The sequence below is a fragment of the Trachypithecus francoisi genome, unplaced genomic scaffold (genome assembly GCF_009764315.1).
Source record: "Trachypithecus francoisi isolate TF-2019V2 unplaced genomic scaffold, Tfra_2.0 Lachesis_group6, whole genome shotgun sequence".
Taxonomy (NCBI): domain Eukaryota; kingdom Metazoa; phylum Chordata; class Mammalia; order Primates; family Cercopithecidae; genus Trachypithecus; species Trachypithecus francoisi.
In genome coordinates, this window is record NW_022681471.1 from 105,517,278 (window position 1) to 105,536,176 (window position 18,899).

The 18,899-nt window shown below is 34.8% G+C and overlaps 1 protein-coding gene across 1 annotated transcript in view; it reads left to right on the plus strand.

Annotated features, from left to right (window-relative positions):
• DMD (dystrophin) overlaps nt 1–18,899 on the plus strand; it is a 2,224,438-nt gene that overhangs the window by 944,221 nt on the left and 1,261,318 nt on the right. The window contains 1 exon segment of the mRNA XM_033201414.1: nt 6,534–6,728. Within this exon segment, the coding sequence (XP_033057305.1) occupies nt 6,534–6,728 (195 nt within the window).

Consider the following 18,899-nt stretch of genomic DNA (forward strand, 5'->3'; position numbering starts at 1 on the left):
TCCTGAGACTTTGCTGAAGTTGCTTATCAGCTTAAGGAGATTTTGGGCTGAGACAATGGGGTTTTCTAATATACAATCATGTCATCTGCAAACAGGGACAATTTGACTTCTTCTTTTCCTAACTGAATACCCTTGATTTCTTTCTCTGCCTGATTGCCCTAGCCAGAACTTCCAACACTATGTTGAATAGGAGTGGTGAGAGAGGGCATCCCTGTCTTGTGCCAGTTTTCAAAGGAATTTTTCCAGATTTTGCCCATTCAGTATGATATTGGCTGTGGGTTTGTCATAAATAGCTCTTTATTTTGAGGTACGTTCCATCAATACCGAATTTATTGAGCGTTTTTAGCATGAAGGGCTGTTGAATTTTGTCAAAAGCCTTTTCTGCGTCTATTGAGATAACCATGTGGTTCTTGTCTTTGGTTCTGTTTATATGCTGGATTACGTTTATTGATTTGCGAATGTTGAAGCAGCCTTGCATCCCAGGGATGAAGCCCACTTGATCATGGTGGTAAGCTTTTTGATGTGCTGCTGAATCCGGTTTGCCAGTATTTTATTGAGAATTTTTGCATCGATGTTCCTCAGGGATATTGGTCTAAAATGTTCTTTTGTGTGTGTGTGTCTCTGCCAGACTTTGGTATCAGGATGATGTTGGCCTCATAAAATGAGTTAGGGAGGATCCCCTCTTTTTCTATTGATTGGAAGAGTTTCAGAAGGAATGATACCAGCTCCTCCTTGTACCTCTGGTAGAATTCAGCTGTGAATCCATCTGGTCCTGGACTTTTTTTGGTGGGTAGGCTATTAATTATTGCCTCCATTTCAGAGCCTGCTATTGGTCTATTCAGGGATTCAGCTTCTTCCTGGTTTAGTCTTGGGAGAGTGTAAGTGTCCAGGAAATTATCCATTTCTTCTAGATTTCCTAGTTTATTTGCATAGAGGTGTTTATAGTATTCTCTGATGGTAGTTTGTATTTCTGTGGGGTCGGTGGTGATATCCCCTTTATCATTTTTTATTGCATCTATTTGATTCTGAAGAATATTTATTAAATCGGTATATAATAATCTATGGCAGACACATGGATCAGGTGGAGGAAAGCTTAACAGATGAGAAGCCAGAGTACCGTGTGCTGCCTACGTTCTTTAAGCCCTGGTTTAGGACTGTGATTAATACTCGACCTTATTCGCTGAGACACAGAATTCTGGTCTTAGAGCATGAATTATTATTTTTAAGTAAATTTCATTTTCAATTTATGCAGTGTCACTGAATGATTTTTTTCTTTTTTAAAATTATACTTAAGTTATGGGATTCATGTACAGAACGTGCAGGTTTGTTACATAGGTATACATGTTCCATGGTGGTTTGCTGCACCCATCAACCCGTCATCTACATTAGGTATTTCTCCTAATGCTATCCCTATCCCTGCCCCCAACCCTGCGACAGGCCCCGGTGTGTGATGTTCCCCTCCCTGTGCCCATATGTTTTCATTGTTCAACTCCCACTTACCAGTGAGAACATGTGGTGTTTGATATTCTGTTCCTGTGTTAGTTTGCTGAGAATGATGGTTTCTAGTTTCATCCATGTTCCTGCAAAGGACACAAACTCATTCTTTTTTATGGCTGTATAGTATTCCATGGTGTATATGTGTCAATTTTCTTTATCCGGTCTATCATTGATGGACATTTGGGTTGGTTCCAATTCTTTGCTATCGTGGACAGTGCTGCAATAAACATATGTGTTCATGTGTCATTATAGTAGGATGATTTATATATGTCCAGTAATGGGATTGCTGGGTCAGATGGTATTTCTGGTTCTAGATCCTTGAGAAATTGGCACACTGTCTTCCACAATGGTGGAACTAATTTACCCTCCCACCAACCGTGTAAAAGCATTCCTATTTCTGCACATCCCCTCCAGCATCTGTTGTTTCCTGACTTTTTAGTGACCACCATTCTAACTGGCATGAGATGCTATCTCATTGTGGTTTTGATGCATATCTCTAATGACCAGTGATGGTGAGCTTTTTTTCATGTTTGTTGGCCTCATAAATGTCTTCTTTTGAGAAGTGTCTGTTCATATCCTTTGCCCGCTTTCTGATGGGGTTGTTTTTTTCTTGTAAATTTGTTTAAGTTCTTTATAGATTCTGGATATTAGCTCTTTGTCAGATGGATAGATTGCAAAAATTTTCTCCCATTCTGTAGGTTGCCTGTTCACTGTGATGGTAGTTTGTTTTGCTGTGCAGAAGCTCTTTAGTTTAATTAGATCCCCTTTGTCAATTTTGGCTTTTTTTTTTTTTTTGCCTTTGCTTTTGGTGTTTTAGTCATGAAGTTTTTGCCCATGCCTGTGTCCTGAATGGTATTGCCTAGGTTTTCTTCTAGAGTTTTTATGATTTTAGGTCTTAGGTTAAGTCTTTAATCCGTCATGAGTTAATTTTTGCATAAGGTGTAAGAAAGGGGTCCAGTTTCCGTTTTCTGCATATGGCTAGCCAGTTTTCCCAGCACCATTTATTAAATAGGGAATCCGTTCCCCATTGCTTGTTTTTGTCAGGTTTGTCAAAGATCAGATGGTTGTAGATGTGTGGTGTAATTTCTGAGGCCTCTGTTCTGTTCCATGGGCCTATATATCTGTTTTGCTACCAGTACCAATCTGTTTTGGTTACGGTAGCCTTGTAGTATAGTTTGAGGTCAGATAGCATGATGCCTCCAGCTTTTGCTTAGGATTGTCTTGGCTATATGGGCTCTTTTTTGGTTCCATATGAAATGTAAAGTAATTTGTTCTATTTCTGTGAAGAAAGTCAGTGGTAGCTTGATGGAAGTAGCATTGAATCTATAAATTGCTTTGGGCACTATGGCCACTTTCATGATATTGATTCTTCCTTTCCATAAGCTTGGAATGTTTTTCCGTTTGTTTGGGTCCTCTCTTATTTCCTTGAGCAGTTGTTTGTCGTTCTCCTTGAAGAGGTCCTTCACTTCCCTGGTAAGTTGTATTCCTAGATATTTTATTCTCTTTGTAGCAATTTTAAATAGGAGTTCTCTCGTTATTTGGCTATCTCTTTGTCTGTTACTGGTGTATAGGAATGCTTGTGATTTTTGCACATTGATTTTGTATCCTGAGACTTTGCTAAAGTTGCTTATCAGCTTAAAGAGTCTTTGGACTGAGACAATGGGGTTTTCTGAATATACAATCATGTCATCTGCAAACAGAGACAATTTGACTTCCTATCTTCCTATTTGAATATCTTTATTTCTTTCTCTTTCCTGATTGCCCTGGCCAGAACTTCCAATACTATGTTGAATAGGAGTGGTGAGAGAGGGCATCCTTGTCTTGTGCCAGTTTTCAAAGGGAATGCTTCCAGCTTTTGCCCATTCAGTATGATACTGGCTGTGGGTTTGTCATAAATAGCTGTTAATATTTTGAGATTTGTTCCATCAATAACTAGTTTATTGAGTGTTTTTAATATGAAGGGGTGTTAGCTTTTATTGAAGGCCTTTTCTGCGTCTATTGAGATAAACATGTGTGTTTTTTTGTCATTGGTTCTGTTTATGTGATGGATTACATTTGTTGATTTGTGTATGTTGAACCAGGCTTGCATCACAGGAATGAAGTCTACTCATTTGTGGTGGATATGCTTTTTAATGTGCTACTGGATTTGGTTTGTCAGTATTTTATTGAGCATTTTCTTTTTTTGTTGTTGTGTCTGTGCCAGGCTTTGGTGTCAGGATGCTGCTGGCCTCATAAAAAGAGTTGGGGAGGAGGCCCTTTTTTTTTTTTTTTTTCTATTGCTTGGAATAGTTTTAGAAGGAATGGTACCAGCTCCTCTTTGTACCTCTGGTAGAATTCAGCTGTGAATCTGTCTGGTCCTGGGCCTTTTTTTTTTTTTTGGTTGGTAGGCTATTAATTACTGCCTCAATTTCAGAACCTGTTATTGGTCTATTCAGAGATTCAACTTCTTCCTGGTTTAGTCTTGGGAGAGTGTATGTGTCCAGGTTTTTATCCGTTTCTTCTAGATTTTCTAGTTTATTTGTGTTTATAGTAATCTCTGATGGTAGTTTCTATTTCTGTGGGATCAGTGGTGATATCCCATTTATCATTTTTTATTGTGTCTATTTGATTCTTTTATCTTTTCTTCTTTGTTAGTCTGATTAGTGGTCTATCTATTTTGTTAATCTTTTCAGAAAACCAGCTCCTGGATTCATTGGTAAATCTCATTTTTATTTAAAGTTCCTTTATTCAAATGCCAAAGTCGTCAAAATTTGGGTTTGAGATTTTGTTTAAGGAAGTTAAATACAAGTTAGCAAACAAAAGTGAGTGTATTTTGAGGGTCTTTTCTTTATTGTATATGACCATACAGCTAAGTTTCTTGCTATACTATATTTATTAAGCACCAATATGAATTTAAGGTAGCTGAGAGCATCTCAAATGAAAGTAATGAAGACTGAGAAAACTACATATCAAAGAAGAATCAGAAAATAGATATAAAGATCTTAGAATTATTTTTCTTTTAAGAAAAAATGATGAGGACATGCATCAAAACTTTTTTGAATTCCAACTTCTTTTTTAAGGCCACCCAGATTTTTTTCTAAATATTTTCAAGATATGTCCAATTCTGAAACAATTCCCTTTATTAAACAACAAAATAAATAAATAAATAAATAAATAAATGAATAAATAAATAAATGAAAAACTACAACTTGTCCTCTACTTACTCCGTTCCTGATAACAAAAACCTTTGTTTTCCAAAAACTTAAAGGCATAAAATGTATATCATTAAAAGCAAATATAATTGCACCATTAAATAAGTATTATAAGAAATATGCTTGCTTTAGATGATGTGAAGCTGTCTTTACTGCAGGAGTTAAAGCAACTAATGCGAATAAGACAAGCTTATTAACTTGTGAATTTTATTAAGAACAACATAATGGTCGTCAACCAATGTAATGCATGCAAAACACAAGCTTGTGTTACTTGTGCTGTTGATTCTACTAAGTGTTTAATGAGTCAGTGACAATTTCACATTCAAATAGCCAGCTGAGTTATTTTTCTTTTAAATGGGTAAAATGCTTCTTATGAAATAGAGAAATTAAGAATTTCTTAAGAAATCTGTTAAATTCTGAATTTGATTTATCAAACTCTGGCTCAAGTTTCTAATATCCTTTTAAATGTAAATGAGAAATATATGTACATTATTCCATTGATCATGAAGGAATGTGTGCCATGGGTTTGGTCAAGATATACACAATGAAATGTTGTAAAAGGTTTATTTATTTAAAAGCTAATTTGTGCAACTCTGTGAATTTGCTATATCACAAGTAGATGAGATATCTAAATTAGAATTATTTCATTTTTTGTATCATTTAAGAATTGAGTATGAAAATCCTAGGTCAGAGAAATTAAAACATAAAGTGATGAGCTTATACATTTCACTCATCTTTGTGTGGGGTTCAGTGTAGGATCCCCAAAGTCCAGTTTATTACATTACTGCAGAAATGAGTATCGTGTTGTCATAAAAGGCTGTGCAGTAATAAATGGCTATTTTAGCATGCTTATCATCTGAACTTCCCCAGAGACCCTACCACTGAAACCCTCAGGTGACCTCGTCAACAGGCAGGTGGCAGTTGATCAATTCTAGACAAAGTTACTGGGAGAATAATTTGAATTACAAGAATTTTGCTGCCTGTAGTGTAGACAGTAGAGAGTAGAGGTCATCCATCTTTCTGAATTTGCGTGCCAAGTAGTATTTATTTTTTGCTCTTATAAGGAATAGGGAAAGAGGCATTACTGGGAAACTCCAAAAGGACTCTGGAGCTGGAAATTCTCATCGTGTCTAGCACTTGGTTCCCAGTCAGAAAAGTGTAGGTGCAAGAGAAGAGGCTAGTGCTCTCGTGTATCTCAGGACATCCTGGAGTTCTTTTTAAAATATAAATTCCACAGTCAGCTCTGCTCATATAGCACCTTAATTAGCAGCTTAACTTAGCAAGAGACTAGCAACAAAAGCAGGAGCTAATGTCTAGAATTTGGAGAAGAGGGCTTAATGCAGTTACATACCAGTCTAACTACTTAGTATCTGTTGTATCTCAATGAAGATTGGGGGAAAATGTATAGGAAAGTTGCCTTTGTTACCAATAAAACAGATATGAACCCCCCTCACCCAGTCCCATACCTGGATTTCTAGGAAAATTAGAATTTTAAATGCCAGTTGCAAATTAGAATTAGAAATTTAAATGCCGGTTGCAAAAATCATCGTTTTCTTAGGATAAAACTACTCTCCTTATGACCTCATGGTCTTTCATCTTATATTCATGGTGCTAATATGTGTGTATTGCTTATTATAAAATGCTTCTAACACTTTTTGGAAGAAGCAGGTATATAATTAATAAATAACCTTTTTACTAGACTTATCATCATGAGGTTTTGAATCCAGTTTCAGCCCAGTTTGTAGATTCACTTGTCAGCTGTAGAATGAGAGCTATATAAACTGAATAGAGGAGTTTTCACCGTTAGGAAGCTAAAAGAATTGTTCTTTTGTATATCTATACCAGCACACTGTCCGTGAAGAAACGATGATGGTGATGACTGAAGACATGCCTTTGGAAATTTCTTATGTGCCTTCTACTTACCTGACTGAAATCACTCATGTCTCACAAACCCTATCAGAAGTGGAACAACTTCTCAATGCTCCTGACCTCTGTGCTAAGGACTTTGAAGATCTCTTTAAGCAAGAGGAGTCTCTGAAGGTAAAAGCAAAGCACTTTCATTCAGATTTTACAAGGTGATCATACCAATCATTCATAATGCCAGAACAATTGACTTATATTGTATACATCATGATGGCATTTTGACTTACATATAGAATTCTCAAAAATACTTTATAGTGTGATTAGCTTCAGAAATCTTGGGTAGAAACACCTAAGTTAGAAGATATATTTTACAATATTTAGTGTTGAGAGACATCCTAAAATGAAGAAATGCATGAAAATAATCATTTTATACATGCAGTACAGATAGAAAGGAACCCCCAGAAAATAAACTTAGATGGAGGAACAGTTTATTCCTAGCTAATGGATTATTTTCCTTTCATTTTCCAAAAAGGGAAATAGATTTTTCATTTATGTCTAATATAGATTGTTTTTGTTTTATATTTTTTGTATACATATTCAATTTCAAATTAATGTCAATGCCTATGCTATAATATATGGAATAAAATTGAATAGAAATCAATAAAATATTTTCTTTATAACTGCCAGCGAAAGGCTACCAACAAAATCCATCTGTTTTCAAACCACCAGCAGCAAGTTACTGCATTCTGAAGTAAGACAAGTCATGATAAGGAAGTAGGCTATGAATTTTAGAAGGCAGTATCTGAAGATAAATGAATGTAGAATCAAGAAAATGTACATAATAATGTGTCTCCAGATAATTTCGTGATCGTACATTTTATACTCGAAATATTATAGTATATCCAGAGCTTGGTATTTTCCAATGGAAACAGCATGCGATTATAGGCAAAAGATGAGTTTGCTATCAGCAGCACATATTAGCTAAAGTATTTTATACTCAAATGATTTCCTGGAAGCTCATTCTATGTCACACATTTGCCTGTATGAATATACAAATGGATAAAGCTATTTGTTTGTTTTGGAAATCGGTGTTGCAGTGTCTTCAGTGACTTGACTTTAATATCTTACATTATATCAAATAAGCTATAAAATTACACAGTAAAATAAGAGCTTCACAGATCTCTGGAACCATTCCATCCATGTCAGTATGGCACTGTTTCTTACTCTGTTTGAAGTAAAAGTCAAAATCACTTATTGGTACAATGAAGAAAAAAAAACCTAATCGGTTAGTAAAATAAAGCTGACATGCCAGAATTCCTGTCATTATTTCTATTAACTAAGTTCTCATGGCAGCAGAGTTTGTAAGTTCATCATTGTCATTCAACATGTAAATTACTGCGAATGAGCTAATATTAATTCCTTCCCAGGATCATGGACATTTGATTCAGGAGAGCAGTGACCCTGATCTTATTAAGTTGCCCATTGAATAGCTGTCTCCATACCTCTTAACCTGGCATGCTCAGAATGGTAGACCCTTGGCTACACTCATAGTGAATCATTTGTTCATCCTGATCTATTTAATATTATTATAGCTGACATCAATCATAATGGTATTGATTACTGTGGTTTATAATATGGTATTATTGCAGGTTTAATTTAGCTAAATGGTTGAATCCCCATAAGATGCAGCTGTGGGCGTGATTTCTTCTCTCTCCCAACAAATCTCCAGCAGGTGAATGGGCTTCCTACCTTCATTGACTTTTTGAAGAGGGATAGTTTTGAGCTCAGACTTTTCAATGAATATGTATTTCCTGTTAAAGGCATTCATCATTGTCATTATCCAGTAGTAAAAATAGAAAAGCAGTGCATAAATTGTACAGCTGCTGGTTGGAAAGGTTTGAAATTAAATTGTGGTTGATTTTATTCCTGACAGATTTGCATGAATCAAATTACGGAACTATAGTAGGTATTGCTGTGCTTTAACATACATATTTTTTTGAAAGTGCAGTATAACACGAATAATATGTAATAAGTTAAAAGAATTTCTAAACAAAAAACAACTAAAATAGCACATATGGTTTCAATAGATGTATTGAATTGGAAAGCTACCTAATCGTGTTGACAGAGACTATGCAGAAAAACACCAACTTATATATGGAAATTTGCATTTAATAGCAAAAACACTAGCTAAGGCAGAGCTAGAGAGGAATGAGAAACATACACATAAGTAATATTTTCGTTCTTATTTCAGAGCCAATATTAGCAGTTAATTGATTGTGATTGTTTATATGTACAAAGTTAATAATGCTCATAACAGACAAGAGTACATAATTTTAGAAGAATTGCAATTTTTGGAAGTTTAGAACAATATTAAGTTGCATTTTATTTTTAAGAAAAAATCATTTTCATGATAAAATTTTCCAAAATATAATTACTGTGTTAAACCATCAAATCCTGCTTTAAAGTATCTCATATGAAAGGATGAACATAGAATTTCTTAGCATCATAAGTTTTAAGTTACCAAAAGGTTTTCTCTTGAGAGAGTTAAGTATTTGAAAGCTGATCCTAAAAGCAGAAATGATCCACTTAGAAGACTTGACCGAAAGGATTTATCATCATGTGTCCATATGCCTAATTTTACTGAAAGTGTCAGTTTTATTGGAGTATGAAACACGCTTGGGACATCACCCATATCATTTCCTGACTCAGCATGCCTTGTACTCTGACTGGCAGCTGTCAGGTCCAACTGTCTCTGATTGTTTGCCTTAGGGCTCCCTCTAGTAATCAAAGCTCATGAGTGTCAGGTAGTTAAAGCTCTGCATCCCCAATGTTCCCCAGCAAACCTCAACCAATAACAGATAACTTTTGGTGGATAAACACCACTACTCACTCGCTCTTCAGTTAGGGTAACTCTGAAGCATGATTTATGCTCTGACCCACAATTCTGTTCCAGGATTAAGACCCCATCGCACACAGTAAAAACCTGCCTCATAGGATACTTTTTACTTGCTCCCTGTCCTACCTTACACACACTTACCAGCACCTCCTTGGATCATTCCCAAATATATCCCTTATCTTAGAATCTGCTTTTAGGGGAACTCTAGGACATTTTTGAAATAAATAATGACATATTTACTGTGTAGTTAGCATCTACATAGAGAAATTCTTAGAAATAGTTCATGCCTTTCGTGTGGAATTCTTCAAGTGATTCTGCTGCTCCCTCATTCAGGGAATCCTTAGCTGTTCAGTTAGGCCTTGGTATCAATAAATGTGAATTTTTAGGACAAAAATAAGAACATAACTTATAATAAGAATGACAACTATGCTTTACCTTTTGCAATAATAAGAATCAATTTACAGCTAATATTATTCTTTATGGTGGAGTAGAATGTTTTCACCCTAAGATCATGAGCAAGACAAGGATATCTGCCTACATCCCTTCAGTATTCAACATTGTACTGGAGTTTCAAACCATTGAAAGGAGGAGGAAGGAAGGGAGGAAGTAGGAAAGAAAGAGAATGAGGAAAGGAGGGAGGGAGAATCGAAGAAAAGAAATAAGAAAATAAGGAGAAAAAGAAGGAGGAAATAAATGGAAGGAAAGAAAAAATATCAGGCACACATAATTTCAATTGTCTCGTCAAAACCAATTATAGTGCAGATGCCTTGTTTGGAATGAATAAAATGTGCTATACTTTGGGTAACCAAGAGGATGATGAAAAATGTGGCCATATGAAGAAAGCTCACAGGTAGGAGACATGGTGGTCCTAATGTAGATTTTAAATAGGATCAAGAAATAGAGACAACCCTTGTTCAACTTCAACACTGCAGGGGAAAGCTGGTAGTGAGCTTATAAGCCAAAGATAATGTGAAGCAAAGTCGTTCAAGCCCTCTTGAGTTCAGGTTTTTTGCATTGCTCTTGAGAAATAAAAAACTGTTAGCACAAATATATCTAAGGAATGCAGATTCGTTCATTCCAAAAATATTTATTGAGCTCTTAGTATGTACCACACACTATTCTAAGTGCTTATAAAACAGTGAAGGAGACTAATGAGTCTTTGCCCTCATACAGCTTTTATTATAACATTGAGAGACAGAATAGAAGCAAGCAAACAAAGAAAAATGATAAGTAAATATCGTGTATTGCTAGGTGATACGTATTTTGGGGGAAAAAACAAAACAGAATCTGTTAAGGGGATATAGGACCACTACAGGGGTAGATGTAGGTATAATTGAAAGTGGTGGGACTGCAATTTCAAATAGGGTAGAAATGACCTTTAAGCAAAGATTGGAAGAAGGTAAGGGAGTCAGCCATGGAGTCTGAGTAGAGGAAATAGAGTAAAGGCCCAAATGTGGGACTGAGCTTTTCTTAATCAAACACCAACAAGAAGGCCAAAGTGGCTGAAGCAAAACAAGCCAGCGGAAGAGTAGAAAGAGATGAGGTTATGGGAGTTGTGAGTGTCCAGATGGTGGAGGGCCTTTGGGGCCATTGTAAAGAAGATTCTAAATGAGATGAGAGCAGTTGTTAAGTTTTTGAGCAGTTTAGTGGCACGATCTCAATTATGTTTTAAAAGGATCACACTGGCTTCTGGGTTGAGAGTAGAACTGTAGGGGGCCAGTAGTAGAAGCCACAAGAGTTGAAAAAGATAGATGCTGGTGGCTTGGACTCGGTCGGTAGTGAGAGAATGTCAGATTCTGGAAATATTTTCAAATTAGAGATAGTAGATTTATTTCGCTGGTCACACAGAAACTTAAGCATGTGTCTATGAAAACCCATTCTCAGCAGACTTGGAACCGAGTTAGAATTTCGGTGTCGTAAAACTTAGCAGAAGATCAGCCGAGTTAGAATTTCGGTGTCGTAAAACTTAGCAGAAGATCCCTAGAGAGATGTACGATTCTTCTCGTGTTTTAGTCTTCGATACTTCAGTCTTGCATTGAAGTAGGGACAAAAGTACTGACAACAGAGATTTTTAATACACTGGTTAAGATCTTTCTCCTCTGGAATCTGTTCATAGCACATAAGCACAAATTTAATAATACCGATTACTTAAATGAAGCAAAATTATGCCATGGGCAAAGTGACTGCTTTTCTATTCTGGTATTAGGAGAATCAGATAATAGCAAAAGGCACCATATGTACAAATCCAAACAACAAATCTGAAGGAAAATAAAAGAATGATTGTTTATATGCATATTTTAATAGAGGGGCATATTAGATAAACTTGAAATTTCACCAATTTAATAATATTAGAATAAAAGAATATTGCAGTTACTCTAAATAATCATGGATCATATAAAATTTCAAAGCAAAATTTCCTCGCAAATGCTTTTTGAATTCTACTTGAAATTTCTAATAGAATAGTTTAATGCATGAAAAAGATGATTTTTATTAATATATTGTGACTGTAGAAACTGATCTTTTGGACTCTACATAAACATTCGCAATAATGTGATCAGTGGTTTCTCTTAGAAAAATGAGTTTTTCAACACTTATTCAGTTATAAATATAATTTGTTTCTTCAACAGCTTATATGACTCGGGATTTATTTGATTTGCTGTATATAAATGTTTGTATTTTCAAATATTAATCATTAACTGTAATTTAAGTCATGCTTAAGTTATTTCTATAGTACATTATTATTCATTTGTATTATATAAAAAGATTTGTATTACAGAGAAGAGATTATGGATATTTACTGCATTTCATTTATGCTCAGCTCATATTTATATGTGCTTTGGTACAGTTTTCTTTTATGTTTTATACAAATCTCTCTTTTGTAGGAAATTATCCATTCTTTTCCCCCCACCATTATTTTATCAAGCCTAGCAGTTGCCCTACCTTGACTATTATGCTGCAATTTACTCCCAACTCTGCTAAAATGCACTTTAAGAACGGACTCTTACTCCCTCCATTCTCCCAGCAACACTATTTTCATAATCCCCATCTTGTAAAGTGTAGAAAGCAGAAACTTCCATATTAAAACTTACAAATCATGAGGCTGGTAGAAGTTTTGAAGTTGTAATTAAGTTGTGGGGAGGTTTTCCTTTTATTCACAAATGATTGAAGCTGTGCTTCGACCAATTACATCATTTTTAATGTGTGATATATAATTACCGATTCGTTAATCATGCAAAGACAATGTGTCATCCTTTGAAGAACATTTTGGTCCAAATACATAGTTGTGTTTAGAAAGTGTTTTCTCACATGGGGACAATAAACCATGAAGAAAAATTAAAAGATCAATTTACCATAGAGCCACCAAAAATAACTTTTTAACTTTTTTTAGAAGCTCCATAAAACCTAGTTAATAAGTACTTTAATGTCTTTTGATTGAACACAGTTCCCAATTCGATATTTCATTAATGTAGTGCCTGGTAGCTGGATGGGATGTAAAGAGTGTAAGAATTAGATTTATATAGGGTGTTGCCTTTATCTGTCAGATAAAGACAAATTCCAGAGAGTGAAAATGAACTGGAGTTTGAGTCTTTGGTTCTCTTATTTCTCATTTTCAATTTTAAGATAGATCTACTCCCCAACGGCTGCTGTCACAACAGCTACTAATGGTTTTTCTAATCCTTTTTTCTTAGAAATGAAAGTTATATGCTCCTCTGCTAACCAAGTTACAAAGTGTCTCAAGGCATTTCTGATGCCTAAAACTGCTTAAAGCTATTATTTTCACCTTCCCAAAATATGAGGACAATAGTGCCTAGGGTTTTGTAAGTCTATAAACACATATACCTGCATTTAAGTATGTGTATAACCTATTTAACTGCAGTACTACATTTTTCAAGAAGGTGATACATACACACAACCACCAGGAAGAAAAAATAGTATCTCATTTGTTGTTTTTGTTTTTGTTTTTCTCCACCACTGTATCTGGAACTCCTAGAACAGCACCTAGCACTTAATAGGTACTGAATATACATCTGTTGAATTAGTGAGTGATGGTCTGATACATGTAGGTGTGGACTCTGAGACAGAAGAAGACAGGGCAATTTTAATCAATGCCAGTACTAAAAGAGATAACCACATTTACTTCTTTTTACATTGTATCCTAACTCACTGAGTTAAATCATCTCGGCATGTGAATTCTACAAATCTATACATATATAAGCATGAAGAAATTGTTCTAGGTTTGTATATACTGAATCTAAATCAATCATTTATGAAAATGTGTGACAGGGAACCCACATATAATTAAAACATTACTAACATTTTTCCGCATAATTGAGCTTTCATTATGTGGTTTTGACAAGCAGTAGAGTAGAGAGTTTAGCAAAGCACTGTATTGGAACCTAAAAAACTTAGAAGGATTTAACCTGATTGTTGATACTTGTACCCTTGGGCAAGTAACATAAAATAATTAGGCCTGTTTTTTACCGCCCCTGCCTACTCAACTGTACTATTGTGAAGATACAGTGAAATCATGTAGGACTATGTAGGAGAATTCCTGTTAAAATGTATAATTATATAAATTTCAAGATTTGTAAAATGCGTATTGCTTTGTCAAGCACCCCAAATTCTAAGAAAGTTATAAATTTCCATGTAAAGTATCCTAAAAACAAATTACCTTTAAGAATGTGTTAAACTTTATAAAATTATATATTTATATATTTTAAAAACTGTAAATAAAATGTTAACCACATGAAATATACGTAAAGTTGTTTCCAGATTTGGCAAATATTCTAAAGCTAAAAAACGTTAAAAGAAGAGAATACATACACGTTAAAACATGTTTGCTTTTGACAAAATCTTCCTTAGAGGATCTTATAAACTTAATTCTTTTATTGTACAGATGTTCCTTGACTTATGTTGGGGTTATATCCGGATAAACCATTGTAAGTTGATAATTTTGTCTGTGGAAATGCATTCAATACACTCAACCTACCAATATCATGGTTTAGCCTAGCTTACTTTAAACATGCTCTGAGCAACTATGTTAACCTACAGTTGCGCAAAGTCATAGAACACAAGGTCTATTGTATAATAAAGTGTTGAATGCCTCATTCAATTTATTGAATACTATACTGAAGTATGGTTTCTAATGAATGTATATCCCTTTCGCACCACCCTAAAGCTGAAAAATCATTAAGTAGAACCATTACAAGACAGTGACCATGTGTATTTCCAAGACTAGTTGTTACTTGTTCAGGAGTAATTTTTTAATTCTATTTATGTAAGGTATAAAACAAGTAACACTTTATTGTATATTTATCTTGAGGTACTGTAATGCAACTCTAAATTATTTCAAGATTCTTTGTACCATAACTTCTACCAAGAAGAGGATGCTGTTTTCTAGCTTGTTTTTAATTGTTGTTTTATTTTGTGCTTTAGGTTTTTTTATGAAATGTGTTGATTTTTTTCCATTTCTATTTCAGTAACTTAAAACCCGTCGTTCTAATTGTGAGTTAAGAACCATAACAAAAACTACTGAAAAACATTGAAACTCTAAGCAAAGAATGATTTAATCAGTATTTTTTTGTGTGTGTCTTCTTTTTCCTTGGAGTCTTTACATTTGTTTTTGTTGTTTGTTTTTTTGTCGTCTTTCCTTTGCCATTAAAAACGCTAGTTTGTATTTATTTTTTTCCTGGTTAAATTTGAAACCATGAACATATTAAAATTGTAATACTATTACATTGAACCTTATGAATTGCCATCATGCCTTTCAAGATGTTTAAATATTGGCAATATCATATAGTTTAATACAATGACTTGTACCCAAGTCTGCTTGTTTCTGAATATTAATATATATCATTCAACATCCTGAGGGAAAAAAAAATCAAGAACTTTGTGTTGTAAATCACAAATGATTAACACACCAATTCCCAAATTTAATTTGCCAAACCACAGGCAAAAGAGTAAAGAGTGTTATCAATAAGGAAATCCATGGAGCTTCCAAAAAGGTAAAAAAATTGAGTGTTAGCTTCCTGCTCCCTTATCATGTTTTTTGCTAATTTTTCTTTTTTTCTTTTTTTTTTTTTTTTATAAGAATGCATTTGGGTACAGAACGATCGTGTGAAAGAGCGATTTTGCTTTTCTGTCCCCTGTGTAAAACACTATGATGGAATGCACATTTCCCCAACATCAGTAGCATTAGTTATATATAAGATGGGTGTAATATTACCAAATATGTTTTCTATTCTATCAAAATAGTTTACTGTCATCAATATTAATTTTTACAAGTTTGATTATATTTTATCACATATGGTAGCTACCTATGAAGTTGCTTAATCATTTATACTAAATTTTCATTTATCAAAATAATAAGATGCTCATGATTGCATATTTCAATAGAATTAAAAAGTATAACATGTAGTTTTAAAAAACATATTCCATTCATCGTTGATAATCAGTTTTTGAGGTTTTCTTGGATTGTTGTATTGCCTTGGAATTTTTCCTCCATAAGCCCTACCTGCCCCTCCTCTGCTGAGTCACACAACACTAAAAGCATATCCTGACTCTAAGAAATTTGGAATCAGAGACTGCCATATATTTTTAACGAAGAGAAAAGTACTTACTTCTATACAACCCTCCTTTGCCATGCGTGTGAGCCAATTTTTCTATTTGGATTTTCTGTAAAATGATTTAGGCGATGTGTACAACTTAACACAAGATGTACATATCATAAAAGGACTGGTAAAATTGTTTTCAGTTTACTTAGTGCTGATGGACTAGTAAAGTGATGATTGGATCAGTGAAGTGCAGGGTTGTTTGTTTGTTTGTTTGTTTTTCTTTTTGTTCTTGTTGATGCTCTGTGGCATCTGGAGAAATGGGCAGACATAATTCTGAATAAAGGACTTATTTGTTAGATACCTAATGTGCTGTGAGGAAACCATAAGGAAGCTCAGCCAGGAAATGCATATGGACTTCCATATCACTGTTTAACAGCGAATGACCAGTAAAAGTAAAGTAGAATAAACAAGGAATTACCCGAATAGCTCACATCTGACCAGACCTGAATACCTATCTACAATGGTTGAACAGAGTAACAAATCTTAGAGGTTCAATGATTCAATTCAAACTGGATTTTCATAAGCAAGTTCAACTCAACTTTTTACTTCAAGTCAACAGGTATTTATTAAGACCCCAAGTGCTATGCTTAACACTCTAAAAGATAAGAAAGAAATATTAAGGAATAATCATTGTACTCTAGTAATTTATAACATTATTGAATATACATATTATAGTTATACAAACAAGTTAGAAAGTAATAAAGACATTAAGGACATAATCCAAGCAAAAATATATAAGACATGAGTGTAACTGAAATCATGAAAAGAAGAAAGCAGCGCAAAAAGCAGAAACTGGGAAGAATTTTATAGAGGAGAAATCCTTAGGCTAAGGTGAATATAATTGGAATCTGGACTAATCTTGAATCGGATAGCTGACAGTTATTATTTATGTGCCAGGACACATTCTAAACACTTATAGTAACTTGAATGGTCATCATAACAGCCTTATGAGGGAAGCTCTATTATTATTACCCATACTCTGAGAAAAGGAGGTCCCAAGCAGTTAAGTGACTTGCTCAGGTGAGATCGTTTTTAAATATCATAGTTGAAGTCCCACTCTGGATGTTCAAGCTCCAGAGTTTCTGCTCTTAAGCACTACACTATACAGTTTCTTGATGCAGAAAATGTTTTCAAAGTTAAACATACGAAGTGAGTAAGGGTAAAACAATTGTATCAGAAGGACGTGTCCGAAGAATAACAAAGAGATTATCCTTCACTTTGTTATTCACTTTGATTATCCTTCCAAGTGTCTCTGCTGGCAAAGCACTAGGAAATCAAGCTGGATAAAACTGTGAATCCAGTTTTTTCTTTTTCTTTTTCCCTGGAGTCTTGATTGCCTAAAAGATGGACTTGAAAGTGTCCAAAAAGCTATATGTCATCATGGATGGATTTTGGACAGGGATAATCCTTAAAATGGCAGGATAAATTGGACACAAGAAAAAATAAAGAGATAAAAAATAAGTAAGGAGATATTTGTGTTCAGCATAGCTGGACCAACTTAGAAACCATACCCTTAATTCAGGTAGCTGTACCAGGACTCTCATTATTAAAGTTCACTCAGGAGATGTTCAACATCCTAGATTACCCATTTTCCTGTGTTAGTGCAAAATGGTTAAATAAATCTATCTGGTTAAATAAATACTCTGATTGGTTGAGGAAAAGTTTTCTAGGTGTAAATAATCCCACCATGGCAACAGAACCAAGAGTCTCTGACTGTCTACCAATCTATAGACTTAAATTTTTTTCCCTGTACTTTCTTCTTGCTCCTTCTATTTCTGTTATCCCCAAAACACCTTGATATAGCCTTAAGCAGAATCAACCATTAAAGGGCTAACTCCCTCCTCCTGCTGGGTGCCTTCTCTGTTGGACCCTACTAGCAGTGCGTCTATGCTCCCATCTTGACATTTTATTTATCCCCTTTCCCACCACCCTTAAATAAAATTCTTTTGTGTCAAAGTTTTATTTAAGTGATGGAAATGGCTAAGATTGTCTACAGGGCTGGGTTTGGAAGAAAAGAGGTCTGGAAAGGGAATATAGCAAAATACCAGTATTTTCTGAGCAAGTGTGGAAGAGATTAAAAGTTACCCCTAGTGACTTTCAAATTTTTATCTCTAGTAAAGATTTCTCTCCTAAATCATTTAATATGTTTACTATATTTCTAAGTGAATATATAAAATGCATATATAGTAAACATATTAAATTTAGCATGTCAAAATCTTACACCCTAACCTTATCCTCCTGCAATTTTCCAGATTATAGTTAATGGCAGCTCCATCATTCCACTTGTCTGTGCCAAAATTCTTCGTGTTATCCTTGAATCCTTTCTCTACCAACACACATGTAATTGGGGGGCACCAAATCCTAAGGACTCTCGCCCTTTACAATGTATCCAGAATTCACCCCTGCCGCCACTCTGATCCAAACCACCATTATCTCCAGCATGGATGATTGCTATTGTCTCTTAACAACTTCCCCCTCCTTCCTTTCTCCCATGTAGACTCTAGTCTCAACATATTAGCCAGAGATACCTATTTAAATGAAAAGTCAGATTATATCCTCCACTTCTGTTCAAAACCCCCAATGCTCCCCATCCCCCTCAAAGTAAACAGGGAAGTCCTTATGTTCATAAGTCCCTCCATGGGTTACCCACCCCATTCTCTCTGATATTTCTCTGATAGTCGCTGACTCATACACTGCAGCCACAATAACTTCCTCCAGGTTTCTTGACCAATCCTCCCAGCACATTCCAGTGTCAGGGCCCTTATACTTGCTTTACCCGCCTGGAATATTATTTTCATGATTTTTCTGTAAATGGTTAATTTCTGCATTTCCTTCAGA